The sequence below is a fragment of the Tasmannia lanceolata genome, unplaced genomic scaffold (genome assembly GCF_043159265.1).
Source record: "Tasmannia lanceolata isolate RefF3 unplaced genomic scaffold, GAP_Taslan_0.1 ptg000008l, whole genome shotgun sequence".
In the NCBI taxonomy this organism is placed as follows: Eukaryota; Viridiplantae; Streptophyta; class Magnoliopsida; order Canellales; family Winteraceae; genus Tasmannia; species Tasmannia lanceolata.
In genome coordinates this window covers 63545257-63569124 of record NW_027518685.1, presented here as the reverse complement: position 1 = coordinate 63569124, position 23868 = coordinate 63545257, and the positions used below count along the sequence as shown (strand labels likewise).

Sequence of the window (23868 nt, the reverse complement as noted above, 5' to 3'; positions counted from 1 at the left end):
TATAAAAAGGGTATATGGGAGTTCAAAAGCGCACTTCATTGCACACATTGTAGCCCTTAAATGCGCAGTCGTGTGGATAACGCTGTTGTATTAGATGTTTGGGTCTTCTACTGGTTTACATCAACTAAAAATAGGGAAATGTGTCCTTCATTGGGCATGAAAATAACCATTCACCTTAAAGTAAATAAATCCATTACAATCCATATTCAATTTCTCTCTCATCCCAATGCTAAAGAAAATAAAGTAAATGAGTCTAAAGCTCTCTAATCATATATATATATATATATATATATGAGGAAAAGGATTGTACGCTCGAGGGTACTTAACCTTAGGTACGCTCGAGTGCCAAATCACATGGGTCCCACATTTTTTGTGGTCATCTAAACCATTCATTTGCAAGGCCCCATCATAGATAGGGTGTGTACCAAAAATCAGCTCCATTGAATCATCCTAACCCCTCCAAAACTGGAGGGCAAAATGGGCAGATTTGTGGACAAACAGTGTCTGTCCATTTTTACCTCCACAAATGGATGGGTTAGGATGATCTTATGGAGCTGATTTTTGGTACGCACCCTATCTATGATGGGGCCTTGCAAATGAATGATTTAGATGACCACAAAAAATGTGGGACTCATGTGATTTGGCACTCGAGTGTACCTAAGATTCGGTACACTCGAGCGTACAATCATTTTCCTATATATATATATATATATATATATATATATATATATATATATATATATGTGTGTGTGTGTGTGTGTGTGTGTGTGTGTGTGTGTAAAACAGAATCCTGGACGACGTGGGTGTGCCACGTGGTACCCCTCCTCAAAAAACATAAAACTCTTTATAAAGTGATATATTTGGATTGCAGAAAAAATCTCACCATATCCCACGTTTTTAGTAAAATTGTTTCTATTACTCAATATCCCATGTATATTAGCAAAATTATTTCTATTTATTGGAGAAAATATCTCCACTATGTCCCATGATTTTCGCAAAATTGTTTCTATCTCCCAACATACTACGAATATTGGCAAAATTTTGGTCCCATGATTTATTTTCCGCCCCGTGCATCGCACAGGTTGTCAACTAGTACTCACTAGTAACCTGATAAAGCAAATAATGAAATCTTCATATAATCCTCCCTCGTTGCTCCAATGTCAAGTTGGAATCACACCTTGGTGTAGACACCCCATTTTGACTAAGCCCTAAACCTTCCTGGCTCGTGCCAAATCCATCCGAATCTCAGCATTGGGGTCCCAAACTTCACCCTAGGCTGGATGAAGGTCTCTTCTACCCCCCTGCAAAATTTCATCGAGATCGGAGCTCTTTTGCCTAGTAAATGGACCGGAATAGTATGTAGTGCAAATGAGGGGTTGGCCCACTAGTTTTTCATTTTACCCTAAACACCTTGTATTTTAGGGAAAATTCTAGTCATCCAAAGACCCTAAGTGCCCATGAATACATTTTTAGAAGCCTTAGGATCTCAGAATTGTCTCTGCAAAATTTCAGAAAAATCCGCCAAGAAAATTCGAAAAAGACAAGTTGAGTTAGTGCCGTTATCAAGTATAGGGGGTGCATTATCCCAGAGGAGTCGCGCATTTGTGCACCCATCAACTTTGGTGCCAATATCAACTTCATTTTTTTTTTATAAATAGCATTTTTTAGCCTCATTAAAAAAAAAAGAGAAAAGCCGAGAGAGATTTTTCTTTTCTAAATTTCGCAAAACCCAACCGATCCCCTTTCTTCACCGATCGTAACTCCGGCCGGATTCCGGCAGATCTCCGGTCTTCACCTCTCCCTCAGCCAGCCACACGCATTCCTCATCTCCGGCATCATCTTCCCCAATTCTCTTTTCCGATTCCAGCTGATTCACTTCCTCCGGCGAGCATAAATTCCGGCCGATCCAAGATCCGATCATCTTCTCCGGTGAGGAGCAATTTTTCCGGCTATTTCTCATTTTGATCCAAGATCTGAAGATTCAGAGAGAGATTAGAAAAGATTTTCTCCTAATCACCGAAACCCTAGCATTTGTTCTTGATTTTTCCAATCAAATTTATTCTTCTCCGATCAAACCTTAGCTCCGACAAGATCATTCTCGCCGCGATCTTTACCTTCAAGTTTCAATTTCGTGGAGAAAATTAGAAGAGAGTACTTTAACCAAGGATCATTTTCAGAAAAAATTAGAGAGAAGAAGAAAGAGGAATTTATGGCTTCGATCATGTTTTCCCTTCTAGATTGTTTTCTCTGGTAATTTGCAGGAGCTCCGATTAATTTCAGGTTGGATCGCATTCTCATTTATTTTATGCTTTGTTCTAATAAATTCTCTTCCCTAATCTAATTTAGTTTCTTTAAATCTAAAGCTATAAATCATAGATTTTCAAAGTTTTAAGATTTTAGCTATTATTGAATTCCAAATTTTGTGCTGATTCCTTTTGAAAGAAAATGAGATTTTAATTCTGTTGGAGTTATTGGAGCTTTAATCACTTTAATTGTTTTCTCCAAGCATTTGTTTGTCATTATTGAAATTTTTATTTTTTTTAGTTTTCTTTTGCACTGCCAGATGAAAATTAGTCAGTAGCAGGTAAAATTTTTTTTTTTTAGAAAAAATAAAAGAATCAAATGATGTTTATGATTTCAGTTGGAGTCAAAAGCCTGTTCTCTAAAAAAAAAAAAAAAAAATGTTCTTGAGATTTTTTATTTTTAGTCTATGTCATTCTTTCAGGCTGATGATCTTATTAGAGCCTATGTTTAAGATACTGAATGAATGGATTTTCTTCTTGATAGCTGTAGGTTTAGTAAATTTTCTTGGTTGTAAACATTTGATTTATTAAATAATGAAACATTGTTAGTAGCATTTTTCTAGGAAGTTCGTTGATAGATTTAAAGAGAAGATAATAAATGAGCCTAATTCCATGAGTTTTTACAGGGACTGTACTTTAATCTATGGTGAACACACGATTATGATTTCATATGTTGCATATATTTTTGTGATGGAATCTGTCATATGTTGGATGTTCATTGCCCTTTGGTGTTAATCTTAGATAGAAAGAAATTGATTTTTGAAGTTCAGGGAGTTGTTTTTATTGAAACTGAAATCTTCATTTTGAACTATGTTCTGTGTTTAAACATAGAAGCTATCATCATCAGTTAGTTGAACTAGGAGGTTTGCTTATCATTGGTAATTTAATATACGCCTCTAACTTCACTATCGCAAGCTGCTATTCATGTAGGTCTTTATAAGGAAAGTGTGGCTTGCATTATTGTAGTTGTTCCTTTATAATTTTATGGATAGTGTCTGCACATTCCAACTTCATGTACAAAATGGATAGAATTGGTTTTTTCACGCCCTATCATTCTTATTTCATATTCTATTCATTGATATGTAAAAGAAGCTTGCTATTATTATTATTTTAGCATAGACACCTTATAAACTGGTTGGGAGTAGTGTAGTAGCTTTGTTGTTGAAAATGTTTCCCTTATTTAAATGATTTTTAATAATAATAAAATTGTTCTTTCATAGCTATACAATTGTGTGGCTTTAGAAATAGACATAACCCTTTATCATTGAAAGGGTGATGAAGGGGTCATCCTAAGCCCATCCTTAGGAGACTCACTTAGTCCAATTAGCACTCCCCTCATTTTTTTTAAGACTTGCCTAGTCTTTTGGGATACCGTTAAACATTGTCATTTCGGCCCCACTGTTGGCACAAATCTGCTTATATTTCACTCTCACATTTTTTACATTTTCTGCATAAGTTGATGCCCTATTAGATATTAAAATTTGTACAAATTGAAAATATCATTTAATGTGTTTCTATAACCTGTTGGAAATTTAATATTTCTCTTTCATACTAAGTTTTGAGTTAGGGTTCGAAGGCAGTAATAAATGGATTGTTCAGGTGAGATTATCTCAAAGCTTATTATACTCATTTATTTATTTATTTAAATGAATTGTTAATAGGAAGAAGGAGATCAGATGACTACTCTATTCGATATCATCGACGTGAGTACTGTCTGATCTCAAGGCGGGATTAGAAATATTATCATGTGTATATGATATCAGATGATTACTTTGGCATCATCTGATTTCATTGGAGTCCCCGTATTGGGGTTTGTGGTTGGTTTAGAAGTGTTTGATATTGTTTTATTTTACTTTATTAGGCTATCCAGCGGCTGGTCTGGACTAATTAATGATGTTTATCATTTTATGATTGCTTTAGATTGTGTATTGTTTTCTTATTGAAAATTCTTCTTTGCTTAGCACTTGATTTATTTTTATAAAAATAGAGTGAAATTTGCAATTATCTGGCAGCTTTTTCTTCTCTCTTTGATAGACTAACACAGTCTTATAGATTGCTGTTAATTTTCTTTAGATATTAGAATCCCCTTTTCTTGTAGGGCGATGAAGGCGCTAGCCCAAGCCCATCTCTAGGGGGACTTGCAAAGTCCAAATAGCATTCTATTTTCTCAAAAGACTTGCCTAGTCTTTTAGATCCAAATCTTTGGAGACAGGCATTGTCTCATTAATGAATCAACCTGAGTTAACCTCTAGAAGACTACCTCTAGTCTCATAGGTCTTAAACCCTCCTTTTTGTGCGTTGTTTGGTTTTGGGAGAACACCTTGCTCGGCTTGGCATCATACCCCTTACCTTATGGGTATTGGGTTGCACATTTGTTGCACCCTAGGGCTAGGTAGCTGTCCGGCCCGGTTGGGTGTTTTACCTAAACCAAATAGGCACAAGGTCTCTTTTTCCTTGTTCGCATTTTTTTCCTCTGTCCTACCTATATGTCTAAGAGACTTGCCCAGTCTCATTCTATTAGCATCCTCATCTTTGTGCATCATTTGGTTTTGGGAGAACATCCTACCCGGCTTGGCAACATACCCCTTACCCTTATGGGTATTGGGTTGCACATTTGTTGCACCCTAGGGCTAGGTAGCTGTCCGGCCCGGCTGGGTGTTTTACCTTTGCCAAATATGCACAAGGTCTCTTTTCCTTGTTACTTGTGAGTTTTATCTTAGCTTGATAGTCTCACTAGCACCCTTCTTTATCTCTTTTTCTTTTAGGAGACAGGCTTTGTCTCATTAGCACCTCCTTCTTAGAATCCTATTTTCAGAGTCAGTCCTTAGCCTAGGAGTCTGTCCTTAGCTAGAGAGTCTGTTTTTTTTCTTTCAGGAGTTAGTCCTATCATCATAGGGATTAGGATTCTATCTAACCCTTCATCAAATCGTGTGTTTTTCTATCCACTCTTGCAAGGTATATGATGCTGTCCAACCCTTGCAGAGCTGTGTTTCTGTTCTTTTCCCCCGCAAAGCATAGGATGCTGTCCAACCTTTGCGGGATATCAGGAGTCTGTCCTCCCCTTATGATGATAGGATTTGTCCCCCTTGAGTCAAAAATACTTAAAAACAACAAAAACATCTGAAAAACCAAAAATCTCAAAAATCTTGAGTCATAGGAGAATAGCTAGGAAAATCTGTTCGAACTACGTTGGCTTGATCCTCTTCCACGAGGTACGTAGTGCAGCTTGAGATTCTTATCTCAGGTCCAGCCAAACCTTTGTAAATAAATCATTTACCCATTTTAAGAAAAAATACCAAAAATCTTCAAAACCTTGTTTTCAACAAGATCTTCCTCTAGAGTTAGGAGTTTGTCCTAGATAAAGAGTTTTAGAGTTTTGAGTTTGTCTTTGATGTGTTGTGTGGTTTGTTTGTGTTTGTGTTAGAGTTAGGAGTTTGTCCTAGAGTTATAGGAGCGCCTCCGTCCAGTCAGTTGGCGATTCATATCGCCGACTGATGATTAAGTCTTGGATACGCTAGTGATCCCATTGTTTCCCTTAGGGCGTACAGCCTAGCTACACATAGATTATAGGAACCACCTGCATTAGCTTAGGGCTAACCTGCATTTAGTTAAGACATATAGGGTGTCCTAAAATCTACAATCCATTGGAATTTAAATAATCACACAAGAAGCTTTAAGAACTAGTCCGATCTTTTAGATCGAGTCTAGGATAGAGGTCTAGATGTCTTAGGCATCATAGCTTAGAATAGGTGCGAAGAACTACGTTGCCTTGATTCTCGTGGAGGCGGGGATACGTAGGCTTCTTTGGATAAAAATCAGATCATCTAAAGACTCGGGCCTAGGTATAGATTAGAGTCTTAGGGTTGTATAGTATCGAGTCATTTTTCTATGTTTTGCAGTGTTTTCTTACTTTATTGCGCAGACCTTATACTTTTTTGGTGTGTCGTGCATGTGTTTGTTCATCAGAACTTAGACACCCATTAGGCATGTCACTTATAACCTAGCTATGCTTAGGTGACACATGTTTCTTTTATTTTATCTTGTGTGCCTTTGATTTCATCTCCGAGACATGCATGATTAGATAGACGTCTTCTCGGAGATATTCATTCCCATTCCATATGATTTTCGCCCAAAGCTCTTCAAAATTATTAAGTAAATGGCATAAGAGACCAGGTGTTTGCACTTGGGCGGATGAGGTGCTCTTTAGACCTTCCGAATTCGTAACCAGGCACGAACCTTATTTTATATCTCTGGTTATCCGTTGCAACAGAGCATAGTATGGGATCCTTGGCCCATTTTCCTTCGATGGCGACTCTTCTTTGTTTAAGGTACGCCTCGAATCTGGGCTAGTCCCCGAATCGAGAGGTATCTCACCTTTGTATCGCCACTCATGCTGTGAGAGGCACTTTCTTTCGAGAGTTCCTTGGTAGAGCTCTCCATTCACGTGGATGATCCTGAGACTGACTCGCGTGGGGGCACACGTCCTCCACCGCTGCCTCTCTCGGATCGGGGTCCACAGGCTGGCGACTCTGCTAAGGAGTTCTTGGAACATTGCCTAACTCTGTTAAAATGCCATTTGTTATTAATTTTGAAGAATTTTGAGCTGAAATCATTATAAATGGGAATGTAATCGCTTAAAATCCAGGGGCACCAGATAGGTGTTTAAAACAAGGGATTCACACATTGCACAGCATACATCATTTTGTTCTTTATTTTCTTTTATTGATTTTCTTATTATTGGCTCCACGGGATAGATATAATGCGTGCCTCATGGGATATCACTATCCAGATGGTGCTGTTGTATCTATTACCAAGCTATGCGCCAGTGCTGCAGTCGTAAACACTCGGTGTACTTGTGTTTACAGCAGCCGGTGAGCAATGAAGCATACTGTATATAACACTCGGTGTACTTGTGTTATATACTTAAAGTATGGATCATATGCATAGTACCTGATATTGAGTCCGGAGCTCTACTTTCATTTTACATATATTATGTACATGGATATATATGTTGATTTAGTAAAACCCAATTAGGATCTGCATGTGCTTATATATATATTGCATTCATATAGGGACGAACATGTGTTGCTTACACATGTTGGAGCTTAGATTTAGGAGCCATGTCCTATCCGTAGATTATTGCAGTTCACCTTATGTGGCTACAGACGCAGTCCTAATACACTCACATGTCTGTCTTGAGTCAAGCTTCTTGACTCTATGGGATCATATTTAGGGCTGGTGCCCCTGGTTAGGATATATATGTATATATCTATATTTTGATTATCAGATTAGAGCCTACTCATTAGTGAGGCTTCCTTATCTAATCAAATTAGTCATATCAGTCTATTCTTCGGATCTAGACCAGACCAGTGGCTTTTACTTGCCCTCTCATGGTCGTGGCCTATCTTTTGCTCTAGTCATGGAGATTTTGTCCATATATCTTTTGATTATAAGATTAGGACCTACTTTCTAGTAGAGATTCCTGGGCTTGAATCAATCAATCGTGTATATTCATTTTTCAGATCTAAACCTAGCTAGTGGCTTCTACCTGTCACACTCATAGCTATGGTTTATTCCTTGACCCAGTGATGATAAATATTACCTGTTTTCATCCTTCAAATGCAAACCTCATTTATCCATTCTTTTGTTGTATTACTCAGATTATTGTTCATCCTGTCTTAGATATGGTCGATAGCCTGTCTGCTGTCTCTATGACCATAGTCTATCATTATTGATCTTCTTGATCGTACATTTTTGTCGTCCACCTTTCAGATTTAGATCCGGTCTATGATCTACTTTTGTCATTTTATGACCGTGGTCTCTTCCCTGAGTTTCTGATCATCAATGGAACATTTGATGTCGCCAATTATATCCTTCTTGTGATTATTGGTTAAGTCCATCTTTATTCTTTGTTTATTCCAAGTTATTCTCCATTCCCTAATTATCCCATCCTATTCTTTGTGTTTAGGTTAAATCATGGCGAATAATTTGTTGAAAGGCTGGATAAGCGAGACTATTGGGGCTCTTCCGCTAGAATCCTCGGATAGGAGTATGGCTGATCGGTTCATCTGTGCCTTCAGTCATTTGAGTGTTTTCGATATAAATTGGAAGTTTCTCCAAGCAGCCGCTAGATTCTGGGATCCTAATCTTCATGTTTTTCGATTTGGATCATTCGAGCTTTGTCCTATATTCGAAGATTGGTGTGCTTTATTAGAGCTCCCAACAGATGGACTTTGGATACAATCTTCGAACATAGATTCCTCTCATTCCATTTTTTGCAAGCTATTCAAAAATCAAACCGTTGATGCACTTTCATGCTTAACGGATACGTGTGTGCAAGTTCAAAACCTCATCACCCTTTTTTCTGAAAACGTCGATCCTAATAACTCTCGTTTTCAGAGTTGTCGACGCAATGCTTTGATTTTTAGTGTCTTTGCGCGATATGTCATTCGGAAAAACCCTCGTGTTGCTCCGTTAACCTTGTTAACTGTGGTAGACCAAATTAACAAAGGGAGGAATCCCATTCCTACCATGTTAGCAGAGACCTTTTTGGGACTAGATCTTATTGCTTCCCAAAATATCAAAGACAATTTCTGTGGGTGTGTGAAGTTGTTGTATGTCTGGCTTGGTGAAAAATTTCAAATTCTTCAGCGACAAAAACAAAATCCGTATACCCTGAAGAATTTCCATACATGGAAACCAATAGCCAACCAACCTCAGTCCATTGATGAATGGCACAATTGGTTACAACATGTAGAGGAGAGCCAGTTTCGCTGGGTAAGTCATTCATGTTTTCATGTTTTTACTAGCACTTACCCACATTCATTTGTTTACCTCATGGGTATCGAGAAATCTTCTTTTTATGCACCCATACGAATTCTCCATCAGATTACGGGAATTCCATGTCCTCCCGGAATCATAGTCCCTCCTCTTTGTGAAGATCTTACTCCTGATCTCGTCCGATCCATTGTGGCTGCTTGGGGAAACAAAAATATAGAAAGGAGGTTAGGTCTATCTCGCAAATTCCGACGTGGAGAAATATCGGAACACCCCGCAAGCCGGAGAGCTCGGATTGAGGAACCTTGAAGATCCATATCATGTTTTGTTATTCCGATTTCTGCATTTCTCATTCTTGTCAGTCTGTTTATCCAGCTGTGATCAGAGATTAATTTTTTTCATCCGTTGTAATCACAATTTGGATTTTATTAATGAAAGTGTGTTTTTGTTTCTTTTGTCATTTGTTTGATCAAGATAGTTTATCTCGATTATCAAAATTTTAATCTAGTGATTATACTTCCATTTCAGGATTCTTGATTGAGCAGCCATTGCTCCTAAGAAAATCCTCCTTTCAAAACCAACCTGGTCCCGTCAGACATCTGATTCCAGGCTGAGCCGGCAATCCTTGTCACCTTTTTCTTTTACTTCTCCTTTATCGCCTTCCTTGAATTTTCAAGAAATACTTTCACCAGTCCAACCAACACCTGAAATGATGGCAGAGAATGGGCAAAATGGTATGGACACCAATGAGATGATGAAAGCTATAATGTTGCAATTGAGTACCATTAATGAAGAAATAGCCCGATTAAAGAATGACAGAGAATCTACTTCCAAAAATCCTGCACCTCAGCAAACCCCAATCATGCCTCGCCCACCTCCTATGATGGCTCAGCCTCCTGTGTTGCCAGTCTTTGACAATTCTGATGACGAGCAGTATGAAGAAGAGAACTGTCTCCCCCATCTGAATAAAGGCAAGGGAATAGTCGATAGGTTGGATAAGATGGCCCAGGAGATGGAGAGCATGAAAATGCAGGGTCCGAAAAAATTAAACATGGCCGAGTATATGATAATACCGGGAGTTGTGCTACCTCCTAATTTCAAGATGCCGGATCATGATAAGTATGATGGGACAGGATGTCCCAAGAGTCATCTGAAAGCCCTTATTCCTCTCTTACAGCAGCATGGGCTTACTCCAGAGCAGATTGCTCTTCTTTTCCCTAGATCTCTTACTGGAACAGCAAAGAAATGGTTTTTAAGCTTGAAAACCGAAGAGATCAGAACTCTGGAGGATATTGCCAATAGATTTGTTGAGCAATTCTCCATGGAGGAGGGAATAGATGTGACAAAAAGAGATCTGAAGGCGCTGAAACAAGGGCACAATGAAACCTTCACTTCTTTCATTCGCCGATGGAGGCGAAAGGCAGCGCAGATGACTCACCGTTTGCCTAACTCAGAGCAGATCAAGATTGTTGTGAAAAACTTATCATCTCAATACTATCACCACATGGCAATCCAGTACTTCATTGATTTTGATTTTCTAATCAAAACCGGAACTCAAATCGAAGATGCTTTGTCCAAGGGGCTGAGATCAAGACCTTCGTCTGATGTGAGAGACGGAAAAAGACCTATTGTGGCACCGAAGGAGGTGCACAGTGTTAACTATACCGGGCCTCCCAGTTATGCCAGACCACCAGGTTATGACCGACCACCATCCAGAATGGTGACCGAGGTCAGGAGGCCGATAGAAAAGAAGGTCTTTCGTCAGTTCGACCCTCTCCCTTACTCCTTATCAGTGGCTTTGAAGAAGTTACTGAGAGATAAAAAAATCACTTTGTTGGAACCTAGAGAGCTTCCTAACCCTTTGCCCAAGTATTGGAGGAAGGACCAGTACTGTGATTATCATCAGAATTCAGGGCATTTGACTGACAAATGCATGGCTTTAAGACACAAGATCCAAGACATGATAGAAGCAAAGGATCTTGCCGTTGAAGCACCGAACGTCACTCGAAACCCATTACCTACACATGCAATGCCTCCCCCGAACGTGTATGCCATTTTCACTGAAGAAATCCTCTTAGATCACTCCCGTATTTGTGCGGTTATTTCTGATAGACCGTATGTTCTGAGATGGGATGATGAAGATGAAGCGATCGAAAACAAGAAACCTTATATACTATCCCCTCTAGATGAAGGATTAACAGGATCCTCTGAGTGTTCTTGTTCTTATGTCCTCAAGAGTGAGGAAGAGGAAGAGATGAAAGAAAAGATCCCTTATGTTTTAAGATTGGAAGAAGAAGACTTGTTGCTTCTGGAAGATCAGTGTGACGAGCTCCGCCATGTCACACGAGGTGGTCGTGTCTTCAAACCTGCAGAACTCAGAGCAGAAAATCCTGCTGAAGTTGTAAGAGCTGCAGAGAATCTGAAACAGAAGCAGACTGTGGATGAAGAGGAAGAAAATTTGTTGAAACAACTGAAGAAGACACAAGCTAACGTGTCCATCTGGGGTTTACTAATGGCATCACCGAAACACAGACAGGTTGTGCTTCGAGAATTAAATGCCTCTCAAGTATCAGTTGAAATTACCCCCGATGAGTTGGTCAATCTCGTGGCAATGGCCAGGGTTTCTAGAACATTGTCATTTACTGATGAGGATCTGCCTCAAGAAGGAAGAGATCACACAAGACCTCTCCGTATCACCATACTGTGCAACAAGAAGAGGGTCCCCGAGGTATTAGTGGATAATGGGTCAGCTTTAAATGTATGTCCTTTAAGCACCGCCACTACCCTGGGATTCGGGCCAGCCGATTTTATCCCGTCGGAACAGGGGATATTGGCATACGACGGAACTAGAAGAGATGTCATTGGGACACTCGCCACAAAAGTCGAAATAGGAGGTGAAACTTTCGAGATAGAGTTTCAAGTTCTTGACATCAAAACATCTTTCTTTCTCCTGCTTGGCCGGCCGTGGCTTCATAAAGTTGGAGTCGTTCCTTCCACACTTCACCAAAAATTGAAATTCGTCCGAAACAATCGGGTGATCACAGTGCGAGGCGACCCTGAACCGGAAATTGGTCAAATAACATCTGAATTGATCACTGAAAAATCAAGAGATGTTAGTTTAACCGGCTTTTCTTTAGAAGTCTCTACTATTTCCTTTGGGGAAGCAATGAGTGAAGAAATAATGTTTCTCTCAAGCACGAACACTCAAGTAGTAAAGATAATGAGAAAATATGGTTATGTCCCAGGAGCTGGCCTGGGAAGAAATCTACAGGGCCCAACTGAGTGGCCAGAGTTGAAAGCAGTAGATGGTTTGTTCGGGTTAGGATATCAGCCAACCCGAAAAGAGGTTCAAGAAATGAGAAAGTATATGTTGAAGAAGGCTGAATGCCGTCGTCGGGGTATAGAATTTCTGACAGGACCGTACAGCATGATTATGAACGGCCGATTCAGAAGAGAAGGGGCAGACTGTCCGTTCTATGGTTTTTCTGAGACCTGGTGCGATCAGACTGGGAAAAGGCTTCCAGGGTTAGAGATCTTCTTCACAGATGAGTTACCAGAAGACTTTTACAGTGAGCAGTTTACCTTGCCAGCGATAGCAGAAAAATCAGCTACAGATTGGGTGGAAAATATTGAGCCGCATCTCCTAGACTCCCTATATCAGGTCGAGGCCCCAATCATCGCTATGATTGGAGGAGATGTGCCTTTCGTGAGCCCCGAAAGCTGCATTACTCCAGCTACTGGACCCTTAGACAATTGGACCGCACAGGTTATACCCCAAGTAGTCCTCCGGTATAGTCCAGTCCTTTCAAAAGAGTCAGTCATTTCAAAAAACGTGTCGGTTTCTGAGTTCAACCCAAAGTCTGTCATTTCTAACTTTTCTTTTAATGCAGGTACCATAGGGGTTGGAGTGGTTCTCGAAGATGGTGAAGAGTCAATCCCTGTCAAGTCTCAGTCAGAGGATGTTTTCGCTGATTCTTCATTTGTACATAGTCCTGTCTATGTTGATACTGATGTCGACATGTCATTTCATTTGAATTCTGAGTCTGTAACGCCCGATGTGGGTGAATCATTCGATGTAATCATCAATTCTGCAAAAGAAATAAAAGACTCATTTGTGTACGATCCTGTCTTTATTTCTAATTCTGTTTCTGATTCTGCTTCAAAGCCTGATCAAATAAATAATAATAATAATAATCAAGACTCCCCCTCAAACGAGGAAGCCGACGAAACTCCTCTTGAAATCAAATACATGATTCAACAAGAGGAGATTCGCCGAGCAAAACCACTTGAAGAAGAAATTGAGACTGTAAATATAGGTGATGAAACCTTAATTCGGGAGATTCGGATTGGCAAAACTTTATCTCCTGAGGAGCGCAAAGAATTAATCACCTTGCTAAAAGAGTTTAAGGAGGTCTTTGCTTGGTCTTACGATGACATGCCGGGATTGAGTGAGGACATTGTGCAACACAAATTACCTCTAATTCCGGGCATCAAGCCGAAGAAGCAAAAACTCCGAAAACTTAAAACAGAATGGGAGTTGAAAGTTCATGATGAGGTTAAGAAGCTACTTGAAGTAAAATTCATTGAAGTAGTGGAATATCCCGAATGGCTTGCAAATATAGTTCCTGTGCCCAAGAAAGATGGAAAAGTCAGGATGTGCGTTGATTTCAGAGATCTGAATAAGGCGAGCCCAAAAGATGACTTTCCTCTTCCGAACATCGATATCCTGGTAGACAACACTGCTGGACATGCTCTGTTATCTTTCATGGATGGGTTTTCAGGCTACAATCAGATCAAGATGGCACATGAGGATATGATGAAGACAGCATTTATTACTCAATGGGGGACGTACTGTTACCGAGTAATGCCGTTTGGCCTCAAAAATGCTGGAGCTACCTATCAGAGGGCTGCGACTACTCTTCTTCATGACATGATTCACAAGGAAGTCGAGGTCTATGTAGATGATATGATTGTCAAAGGCAGGACTCGGCCAGAGCATACAATCGCTTTGAGAAAATTCTTTGAGCGAATCCGAAAGTTTCAACTTCGCTTGAACCCAAATAAATGTGTATTTGGGGTCACGTCAGGGAAGTTGCTTGGATTCATGGTCAGTGAAAGAGGAATCGAAGTGGACCCTCAGAAGATCAAGGCTATCCAAGAAATGCAACCACCAAAGACAGAAAAACAAATTCGTGGATTCCTTGGCAAAGTGCAATACTTGAGGAGATTCATATCTCATTTAACTATGACATGTGAACCCATCTTCAAATTATTGAAAAAGAATTCCTCCAAGAAATGGAATGAAGAATGTCAGGAAGCATTTGAAAAAGTCAAGCAATGTTTGTCTTTACCTCCTGTCTTATCCCCAGTCATTCCTGGTCAACCATTGTTGATGTATTTGTCCATCACAGATACATCAATGGGTTGTATGCTTGCTCAGCAAGATGTAGGATCTAAGAAGGAGAAGCCTATCTACTACATCAGTAAGAAAATGCTAGAGTACGAGATAAAGTACACTATCTTGGAAAAGACTTGTCTAGCATTAGTCTGGGCGACTCAAAGGCTAAGACATTATCTCTTATCGAATAAGGTATTTCTGCTTTCACGGATGGATCCGTTGAAATACTTATTCAAGAAGCCCGCCCTTACAGGAAGAACTGCAAGATGGTTGCTATTGTTATATGAGTTTGACATCACATACGTCACTCAGAAATCCGTCAAAGGACGGGTTATTGCTGAGCAGCTAGCTGATGCTCCTGTTGAGGAGAATGCTTTTCTGAAGGCTGAATTTCCTGATGAAGAGATCATGGAACTTGAAGAAGAAATTCCAAGTACTAGATGGACAATGTACTTTGATGGAGCCGTTAACAATCGAGGACAAGGAATAGGAGCAGTGCTTGTATCTCCCAAGAAAGAATACATCCCGATATCCATCAAGTTACAATTCGAATGTACAAATAACATGGCAAAGTACGAAGCTTGTATCGCGGGACTTGAGGCAGCTTTAATTTTGAAAGTCCAAGAGATTGATGTATTTGGAGATTCAATTCTGATAATTTGTCAAACCAATGGTAATTGGAAGACAAGAGAATCAAAATTGATCCCGTATAATTTCTATCTCGAATCTCTGGCCAAGAAATTCAAGAGTATTTCATTTACCCATCTGTCGAGAACCAAGAATCATTTTGCAGACGCCTTGGCTACCTTAGCCTCGATGTTGGATATTTCTGAGACAATGGAGGTCCAGCCTTTAGCTGTGAGGTCGCAATGGGCTCCAGCGCATGTAAATGCCATTGAGATATCAGCGCGATGTCCAGATGGAAAACCGTGGTATACTGATATCCGAAATCTCATTTCAGGCAAAGGGCATCCCCCTGAAGCTTCCAGCAAAGAGAGAAAAACTCTTCAGAGATTCGCCGCTAACTTCATCATTTGTGGTGAAGAATTGTACAGAAGATCCTTTGATGGGATTCAACTTCTGTGTGTTGATGAAGATCAGGCTGCAGAGCTCATAGAACAAACACATGAAGGTGTTTGTGGTCCTCACATGAATGGTAAAATGCTATCAAGGAAGATCCTTAGACTCGGTTTCTATTGGCCCTCAATGGAAACAGATTGTTTCGCATTTGTGAAGAAATGTCATAAATGCCAAGTCTATGCGAATCTTATTCATGTGCCTCCGTCAGAGTTACATTCTATGACCTCGCCATGGCCATTTTCAGTATGGGGGATTGATATCATTGGCAAAGTCTATCCTAAGTCGTCAAGTGGGCACGAGTACATCTTGGTGGCCATTGACTATTTCACGAAGTGGATAGAAGCTGCTTCATATGCTTCCATAACTTCCAATACAGTTGCGAAGTTCATCCGTGCAAACATCATTTGCAGATATGGAGTACCTCATGAGTTGATTTCTGACAATGGATCTCACTTCAAGAAAGAGGTAGTGCACCTGTGCGAAGAATTTAAAATCAAGCATCACAAGTCATCTCCTTACAGACCGCAGACAAATGGTGTTGTAGAGGCAGCTAATAAGAACATCAAGGTTATTATTAGCAAAATGACCGAGACTTATAAGGATTGGTCAAATAAACTCCCGTATGCTTTGTGGGCTTACAGGACGTCGATCAGATCCTCTACAGGTGTGACTCCGTACTCTCTAGTTTATGGAATGGAAGCAGTCCTTCCTGTTGAAGTGAGAATCCCGTCTTTAAGAGTTATGATGGAAGCGAATCTGCCAGAGTCTGAGTGGGCCAAAGCCAGACATGATGAATTGCAGATGATTGATGAAAAGAGGCTCAGAGCCTTATACCACATCCAAGGGTATCAGAGAAGAATCGAAAGGGCATTCAATAAGAAAGTCAAGGTTCGAGACCTGAAACCAGGAGATCTCGTCTTGAAATCTTATCGAGCACCGGTGTTCGATCCCAGAGGAAAATTCAGGCCAAACTGGTCTGGTCCTTACATTGTTGATAAAGTCCTGCTTGGAAAAGCCGTAAGACTCCTCAATGAAAATGGAGAAAAATTAACAGAACCTACAAACCTGGACCAACTAAAGAAGTACTATGCTTAAATACACCAGGAGACCGTCTTTGATCGATCAGAGCCAAAAGCTAACAACCCAAAAGTCAAATACCATTTGCAAACCCTTTGAGCCTAAAAAGAGAGAAAACATTATTTCTTTGATAAATTCAAACCAGGGGCATCTTTTATGACTTGCGTCATAAAAGATATTTAACCTGAACTACGTCATGACCTGATCCCTCTTTACAGGGTACGTAGGTAGCCTGATCAATTCAGGTTCGGTCAAATCTTTCATAACCTCCAAATCTTTCAAATCCTTAAAAACATGAAAGAAAGAACAAAACAAACAATCCTTGAAACCCCAAAAATGGGTGAACTACGCAGACCTGATTCCCATTTCTTTGGGGATACGTAGGCAGTCTGGAGGGCCAGATTTGGTCAAATACATGAAAAATCACCAATATGTAACCTGTTTGAACCCAAGCCTACCTAAAAGTCCTTCTGGTGTATTTTAGGTCAAGGTTTGTAGAGAAACAGAAAGAAAGAAAAAATGATGGAGTCTTAGACCCGCTAGACTGAAAACCCGAAAGGGCGGTCTAGGCAAAAATTAGGGTCATTCACCTGCTAAGTTGAAAACCCGAAAGGGCGGCTTAGGCAAAAAATCAAGGATCAGAGCCTGCTGAATGGAAAATCTGCAAGGGCAGACAGTCCAGGCAAAATATAAGGCAGGCGGTCCGCCAAATCAAAAACCTGAAAAGGTGATTTGGTCATGGCAGTGACTTCAAAAGGATAAAACCTCTGAATGCCAGCAAGACTTTTATTTCTTCTGAGGCATTACTCTGAAGTCTGAGTAAGCGCCAGTAGAGATTCTTCTGACACTCTATAAGCTAAGGAGTTAAGACTAAGCAAACCAAAGGGATAATAACCATGACGGAAAACCTGAAAAGAGGAATGAAACACCTTTAAATACGGTTTTTGAAAGATTCTAAGAAGTGGTAGACTATACCATTTTAAAATACTTATCCGGCTGAAAAGCAGATTCAGTTTCTCTTAGAATCCAAGTCATGGTCGAAGTCCTCCTTTGTTGTTAGCCACAGTTCAGTCCTTGTCAAAGTCAAGGTTAAACTCCAAGGTCTTGTGTGGGGAGTCCTGTGTGGTCAATGTCTCTCCAAGGTTGGAGTGATAGAAAAATGATGAGGTTGTAGATTCTCGAAAGTGATACAGAGCAGAGCAGAGTTCAGAAGGATAGTACTCAGACCATTCGAAGTATTGGCAGCGGACAGAAAGAGGAGAAGATTATCAGATTCAGTCTGTTGTATTTGAAAAGATTTGTAACTTCAAAAATTCAGGAAATGAAAACCTTTTCTACAATGTTCCCTATGTTTGTTCTCCTATGAATTTGTCATGGAAGTAAATTCGTACTAGGGGCATCTTTTATAACCTGTTCAGGTTATAAAAGATATCAAGTGAACTCTGATAATTGAGATAATTAATTTCATTAAATAAAGATAAGAAAAGATTCAGTAGAGTTTTAGTCAAATTCCTCTGAGAGTCTTTCTTATCCTCTTATTGAAAATCTATCTCATAATCCCCAGTGGAGTTTCTATCCATAAAATATAAATAAACCAAGCATTCAAATTAAATCATCTGCATCTGTGCATAAACCATCAAGCCTCCGAGCATAAAATCCTGCCTCTTGAGCATAAAAACTCTGCCTCCGAGCATAAACCCATTGCCTCCGAGCATAATTCCCTGCCTCCGAGCATAAATTCTCTGCCTCCGAGCATAAACCCATTGCCTCCGAGCATAATTCCCTGCCTCCGAGCATAAATTCCTTGCCTCCGAGCATAAAACCTTGCCTCTGAGCATAAAACCCTGCCTCCGAGCATAAATTCCTTGCCTCTGAGCATAAATCCTTGCCTCTGAGCATAAATCCCTGCCTCCGAGCATAAATCCTTGCCTCCGAGCATAAAACCCTGCCTCCGAGCATAAATCTTTGCCTCCGAGCATAAATTCCTTGTTTCCGAGCATAAATCCTTGCCTCTGAGCATAAAACTTTGTTTCTAAGTATAAATTCCCTGCCTCCGAGCATAAATCCTTGCCTCTGAGCATAAAATTTTGTTTCTAAGTATAAATCCTTGCCTCTGAGCATAAAACCTTGCTTCCAAGCATAAATCCTCGCCTCTGAGCATAAAACCATGATTTTGAACATAGAAACAAGCCTCTGTGCAAAAACTCAGGCCTCCGAGCTAAAATTCCCTAGCATCTAAGCTAAAACCTTTCAACCTCCGTGCATAAACCATTTGCCTCTGAGCATAAAACCATCCGCCTCTGAGCAGAAAACCAACATTCCTAACAAACCAACCCTTTAATAATCCAACCTTCACCAAGTCATTTTCTCCATCCCATTCTCTAAATCAATTTTGGGGCTAGTCAAAATGTGACGTCTGTTCAGCTTTGACATTCGCGCGGCAAGCACGCTCTGCCAAAGAGGGGCATCTGTAGACACCCCATTTTGACTAAGCCCTAAACCTTCCCGGCTCGTGCCAAATCCATCCGAATCTCAGCATTGGGGTCCCAAACTTCACCCTAGGCTGGATGAAGGTCTCTTCTACCCCCCTGCAAAATTTCATCGAGATCGGAGCTCTTTTGCCTAGTAAATGGACCGGAATAGTATATAGTGCAAATGAGGGGTTGGCCCACTAGTTTTTCATTTTACCCTAAAAACCTTGTATTTTAGGGAAAATTCTAGTCATCCAAAGACCCTAAGTGCCCATGAATACATTTTTAGAAGCCTTAGGATCTCAGAATTGTCTCTGCAAAATTTCAGAAAAATCCGCCAAGAAAATTCGAAAAAGACAAGTTGAGTTAGTGCCGTTATCAAGTATAGGGGGTGCATTATCCCAGAGGAGTCGCGCATTTGTGCACCCATCAACTTTGGTGCCAATATCAACTTCATTTATTTTTTATAAATAGCATTTTTTAGCCTCATTAAAAAAAAAGAGAAAAGCCGAGAGAGATTTTTCTTTTCTAAATTTCGCAAAACCCAACCGATCCCCTTTCTTCACCGATCGTAACTCCGGCCGGATTCCGGCAGATCTCCGGTATTCACCTCTCCCTCAGCCAGCCACACGCATTCCTCATCTCCGGCATCATCTTCCCCAATTCTCTTTTCCGATTCCAGCTGATTCACTTCCTCCGGCGAGCATAAATTCCGGCCGATCCAAGATCCGATCATCTTCTCCGGTGAGGAGCAATTTTTCCGGCTATTTCTCATTTTGATCCAAGATCTGAAGATTCAGAGAGAGATTAGAAAAGATTTTCTCCTAATCACCGAAACCCTAGCATTTGTTCTTGATTTTTCCAATCAAATTTATTCTTCTCCGATCAAACCTTAGCTCCGACAAGATCATTCTCGCCGCGATCTTTACCTTCAAGTTTCAATTTCGTGGAGAAAATTAGAAGAGAGTACTTTAACCAAGGATCATTTTCAGAAAAAATTAGAGAGAAGAAGAAAGAGGAATTTATGGCTTCGATCATGTTTTCCCTTCTAGATTGTTTTCTCTGGTAATTTGCAGGAGTTCCGATTAATTTCAGGTTGGATCGCATTCTCATTTATTTTATGCTTTGTTCTAATAAATTCTCTTCCCTAATCTAATTTAGTTTCTTTAAATCTAAAGCTATAAATCATAGATTTTCAAAGTTTTAAGATTTTAGCTATTATTGAATTCCAAATTTTGTGCTGATTCCTTTTGAAAGAAAATGAGATTTTAATTCTGTTGGAGTTATTGGAGCTTTAATCACTTTAATTGTTTTCTCCAAGCATTTGTTTGTCATTATTGAAATTTTTATTTTTTTTAGTTTTGTTTTGCACTGCCAGATGAAAATTAGTCAGTAGCAGGTAAAAATTTTTTTTTTATAGAAAAAATAAAAGAATCAAATGATGTTTATGATTTCAGTTGGAGTCAAAAGCCTGTTCTCTAAAAAAAAAAAAAAAAAATGTTCTTGAGATTTTTTATTTTTAGTCTATGTCATTCTTTCAGGCTGATGATCTTATTAGAGCCTATGTTTAAGATACTGAATGAATGGATTTTCTTCTTGATAGCTGTAGGTTTAGTAAATTTTCTTGGTTGTAAACATTTGATTTATTAAATAATGAAACATTGTTAGTAGCATTTTTCTAGGAAGTTCGTTGATAGATTTAAAGAGAAGATAATAAATGAGCCTAATTCCATGAGTTTTTACAGGGACTGTACTTTAATCTATGGTGAACACACGATTATGATTTCATATGTTGCATATATTTTTGTGATGGAATCTGTCATATGTTGGATGTTCATTGCCCTTTGGTGTTAATCTTAGATAGAAAGAAATTGATTTTTGAAGTTCAGGGAGTTGTTTTTATTGAAACTGAAATCTTCATTTTGAACTATGTTCTGTGTTTAAACATAGAAGCTATCATCATCAGTTAGTTGAACTAGGAGGTTTGCTTATCATTGGTAATTTAATATACGCCTCTAACTTCACTATCGCAAGCTGCTATTCATGTAGGTCTTTATAAGGAAAGTGTGGCTTGCATTATTGTAGTTGTTCCTTTATAATTTTATGGATAGTGTCTGCACATTCCAACTTCATGTACAAAATGGATAGAATTGGTTTTTTCACGCCCTATCATTCTTATTTCATATTCTATTCATTGATATGTAAAAGAAGCTTGCTATTATTATTATTTTAGCATAGACACCTTATAAACTGGTTGGGAGTAGTGTAGTAGCTTTGTTGTTGAAAATGTTTCCCTTATTTAAATGATTTTTAATAATAATAAAATTGTTCTTTCATAGCTATACAATTGTGTGGCTTTAGAAATAGACATAACCCTTTATCATTGAAAGGGTGATGAAGGGGTCATCCTAAGCCCATCCTTAGGAGACTCACTTAGTCCAATTAGCACTCCCCTCATTTTTTTTAAGACTTGCCTAGTCTTTTGGGATACCGTTAAACATTGTCATTTCGGCCCCACTGTTGGCACAAATCTGCTTATATTTCACTCTCACATTTTTTACATTTTCTGCATAAGTTGATGCCCTATTAGATATTAAAATTTGTACAAATTGAAAATATCATTTAATGTGTTTCTATAACCTGTTGGAAATTTAATATTTCTCTTTCATACTAAGTTTTGAGTTAGGGTTCGAAGGCAGTAATAAATGGATTGTTCAGGTGAGATTATCTCAAAGCTTATTATACTCATTTATTTATTTATTTAAATGAATTGTTAATAGGAAGAAGGAGATCAGATGACTACTCTATTCGATATCATCGACGTGAGTACTGTCTGATCTCAAGGCGGGATTAGAAATATTATCATGTGTATATGATATCAGATGATTACTTTGGCATCATCTGATTTCATTGGAGTCCCCGTATTGGGGTTTGTGGTTGGTTTAGAAGTGTTTGATATTGTTTTATTTTACTTTATTAGGCTATCCAGCGGCTGGTCTGGACTAATTAATGATGTTTATCATTTTATGATTGCTTTAGATTGTGTATTGTTTTCTTATTGAAAATTCCTCTTTGCTTAGCACTTGATTTATTTTTATAAAAATAGAGTGAAATTTGCAATTATCTGGCAGCTTTTTCTTCTCTCTTTGATAGACTAATACAGTCTTATAGATTGCTGTTAATTTTCTTTAGATATTAGAATCCCCTTTTCTTGTAGGGCGATGAAGGCGCTAGCCCAAGCCCATCTCTAGGGGGACTTGCACAGTCCAAATAGCATTCTATTTTCTCAAAAGACTTGCCTAGTCTTTTAGATCCAAATCTTTGGAGACAGGCATTGTCTCATTAATGAATCAACCTGAGTTAACCTCTAGAAGACTACCTCTAGTCTCATAGGTCTTAAACCCTCCTTTTTGTGCGTTGTTTGGTTTTGGGAGAACACCTTGCTCGGCTTGGCATCATACCCCTTACCTTATGGGTATTGGGTTGCATATTTGTTACACCCTAGGGCTAGGTAGCTGTCCGGCCCGGTTGGGTGTTTTACCTAAACCAAATAGGCACAAGGTCTCTTTTTCCTTGTTCGCATTTTTTTCCTCTGTCCTACCTATATGTCTAAGAGACTTGCCCAGTCTCATTCTATTAGCATCCTCATCTTTGTGCATCATTTGGTTTTGGGAGAACATCCTACCCGGCTTGGCAACATACCCCTTACCCTTATGGGTATTGGGTTGCACATTTGTTGCACCCTAGGGCTAGGTAGCTGTCCGGCCCGGCTGGGTGTTTTACCTTTGCCAAATATGCACAAGGTCTCTTTTTCTTGTTACTTGTGAGTTTTATCTTAGCTTGATAGTCTCACTAGCACCCTTCTTTATCTCTTTTTCTTTTAGGAGACAGGCTTTGTCTCATTAGCACCTCCTTCTTAGAATCCTATTTTCAGAGTCAGTCCTTAGCCTAGGAGTCTGTCCTTAGCTAGAGAGTCTGTTTTTTTTTCTTTCAGGAGTTAGTCCTATCATCATAGGGATTAGGATTCTATCCAACCCTTCATCAAATCATGTGTTTTTCTATCCACTCTTGCAAGGTATATGATGCTGTCCAACCCTTGCAGAGCTGTGTTTCTGTTCTTTTCCCCCGCAAAGCATAGGATGCTGTCCAACCTTTGCGGGATATCAGGAGTCTGTCCTCCCCTTATGATGATAGGATTTGTCCTCCTTGAGTCAAAAATACTTAAAAACAACAAAAACATCTGAAAAACCAAAAATCTCAAAAATCTTGAGTCATAGGAGAATAGCTAGGAAAATCTGTTCGAACTACGTTGGCTTGATCCTCTTCCACGAGGTACGTAGTGCAGCTTGAGATTCTTATCTCAGGTCCAGCCAAACCTTTGTAAATAAATCATTTACCCATTTTAAGAAAAAATACCAAAAATCTTCAAAACCTTGTTTTCAACAAGATCTTCCTCTAGAGTTAGGAGTTTGTCCTAGATAAAGAGTTTTAGAGTTTTGAGTTTGTCTTTGATGTGTTGTGTGGTTTGTTTGTGTTTGTGTTAGAGTTAGGAGTTTGTCCTAGAGTTATAGGAGCGCCTCCGTCCAGTCAGTTGGCGATTCATATCGTCGACTGATGATTAAGTCTTGGATACGCTAGTGATCCCATTGTTTCCCTTAGGGCGTACAGCCTAGCTACACATAGATTATAGGAACCACCTGCATTAGCTTAGGGCTAACCTGCATTTAGTTAAGACATATAGGGTGTCCTAAAATCTACAATC

At 39.4% G+C, this 23868-nt stretch overlaps 1 protein-coding gene across 1 annotated transcript; it reads left to right on the top strand.

Annotated features, from left to right (window-relative positions):
• The first annotated feature begins 9792 nt into the window (after positions 1–9792).
• On the top strand, positions 9793–20195 carry LOC143883144 (uncharacterized). The gene is made up of 3 exons (XM_077386500.1): positions 9793–13141; positions 14900–15560; positions 20183–20195. The coding sequence occupies exons 1-3, from the start codon at positions 9793–9795 to the stop codon at positions 20193–20195; spliced, it is 4023 nt and encodes a 1340-aa protein (XP_077242615.1).
• Positions 20196–23868: the final 3673 nt, after the last annotated feature.

Coding starts and splice junctions, on each gene's coding strand:
- LOC143883144 (XM_077386500.1), top strand. CDS start 9,793: ATGGCAGAGAATGGGCAAAATGGTATGGACACCAATGAGATGATGAAA. Junction 13,142..14,899: donor GTCTGTAACGCCCGATGTGG/GTGAATCATTCG, acceptor TGGAACTTGAAG/AAGAAATTCCAAGTACTAGA.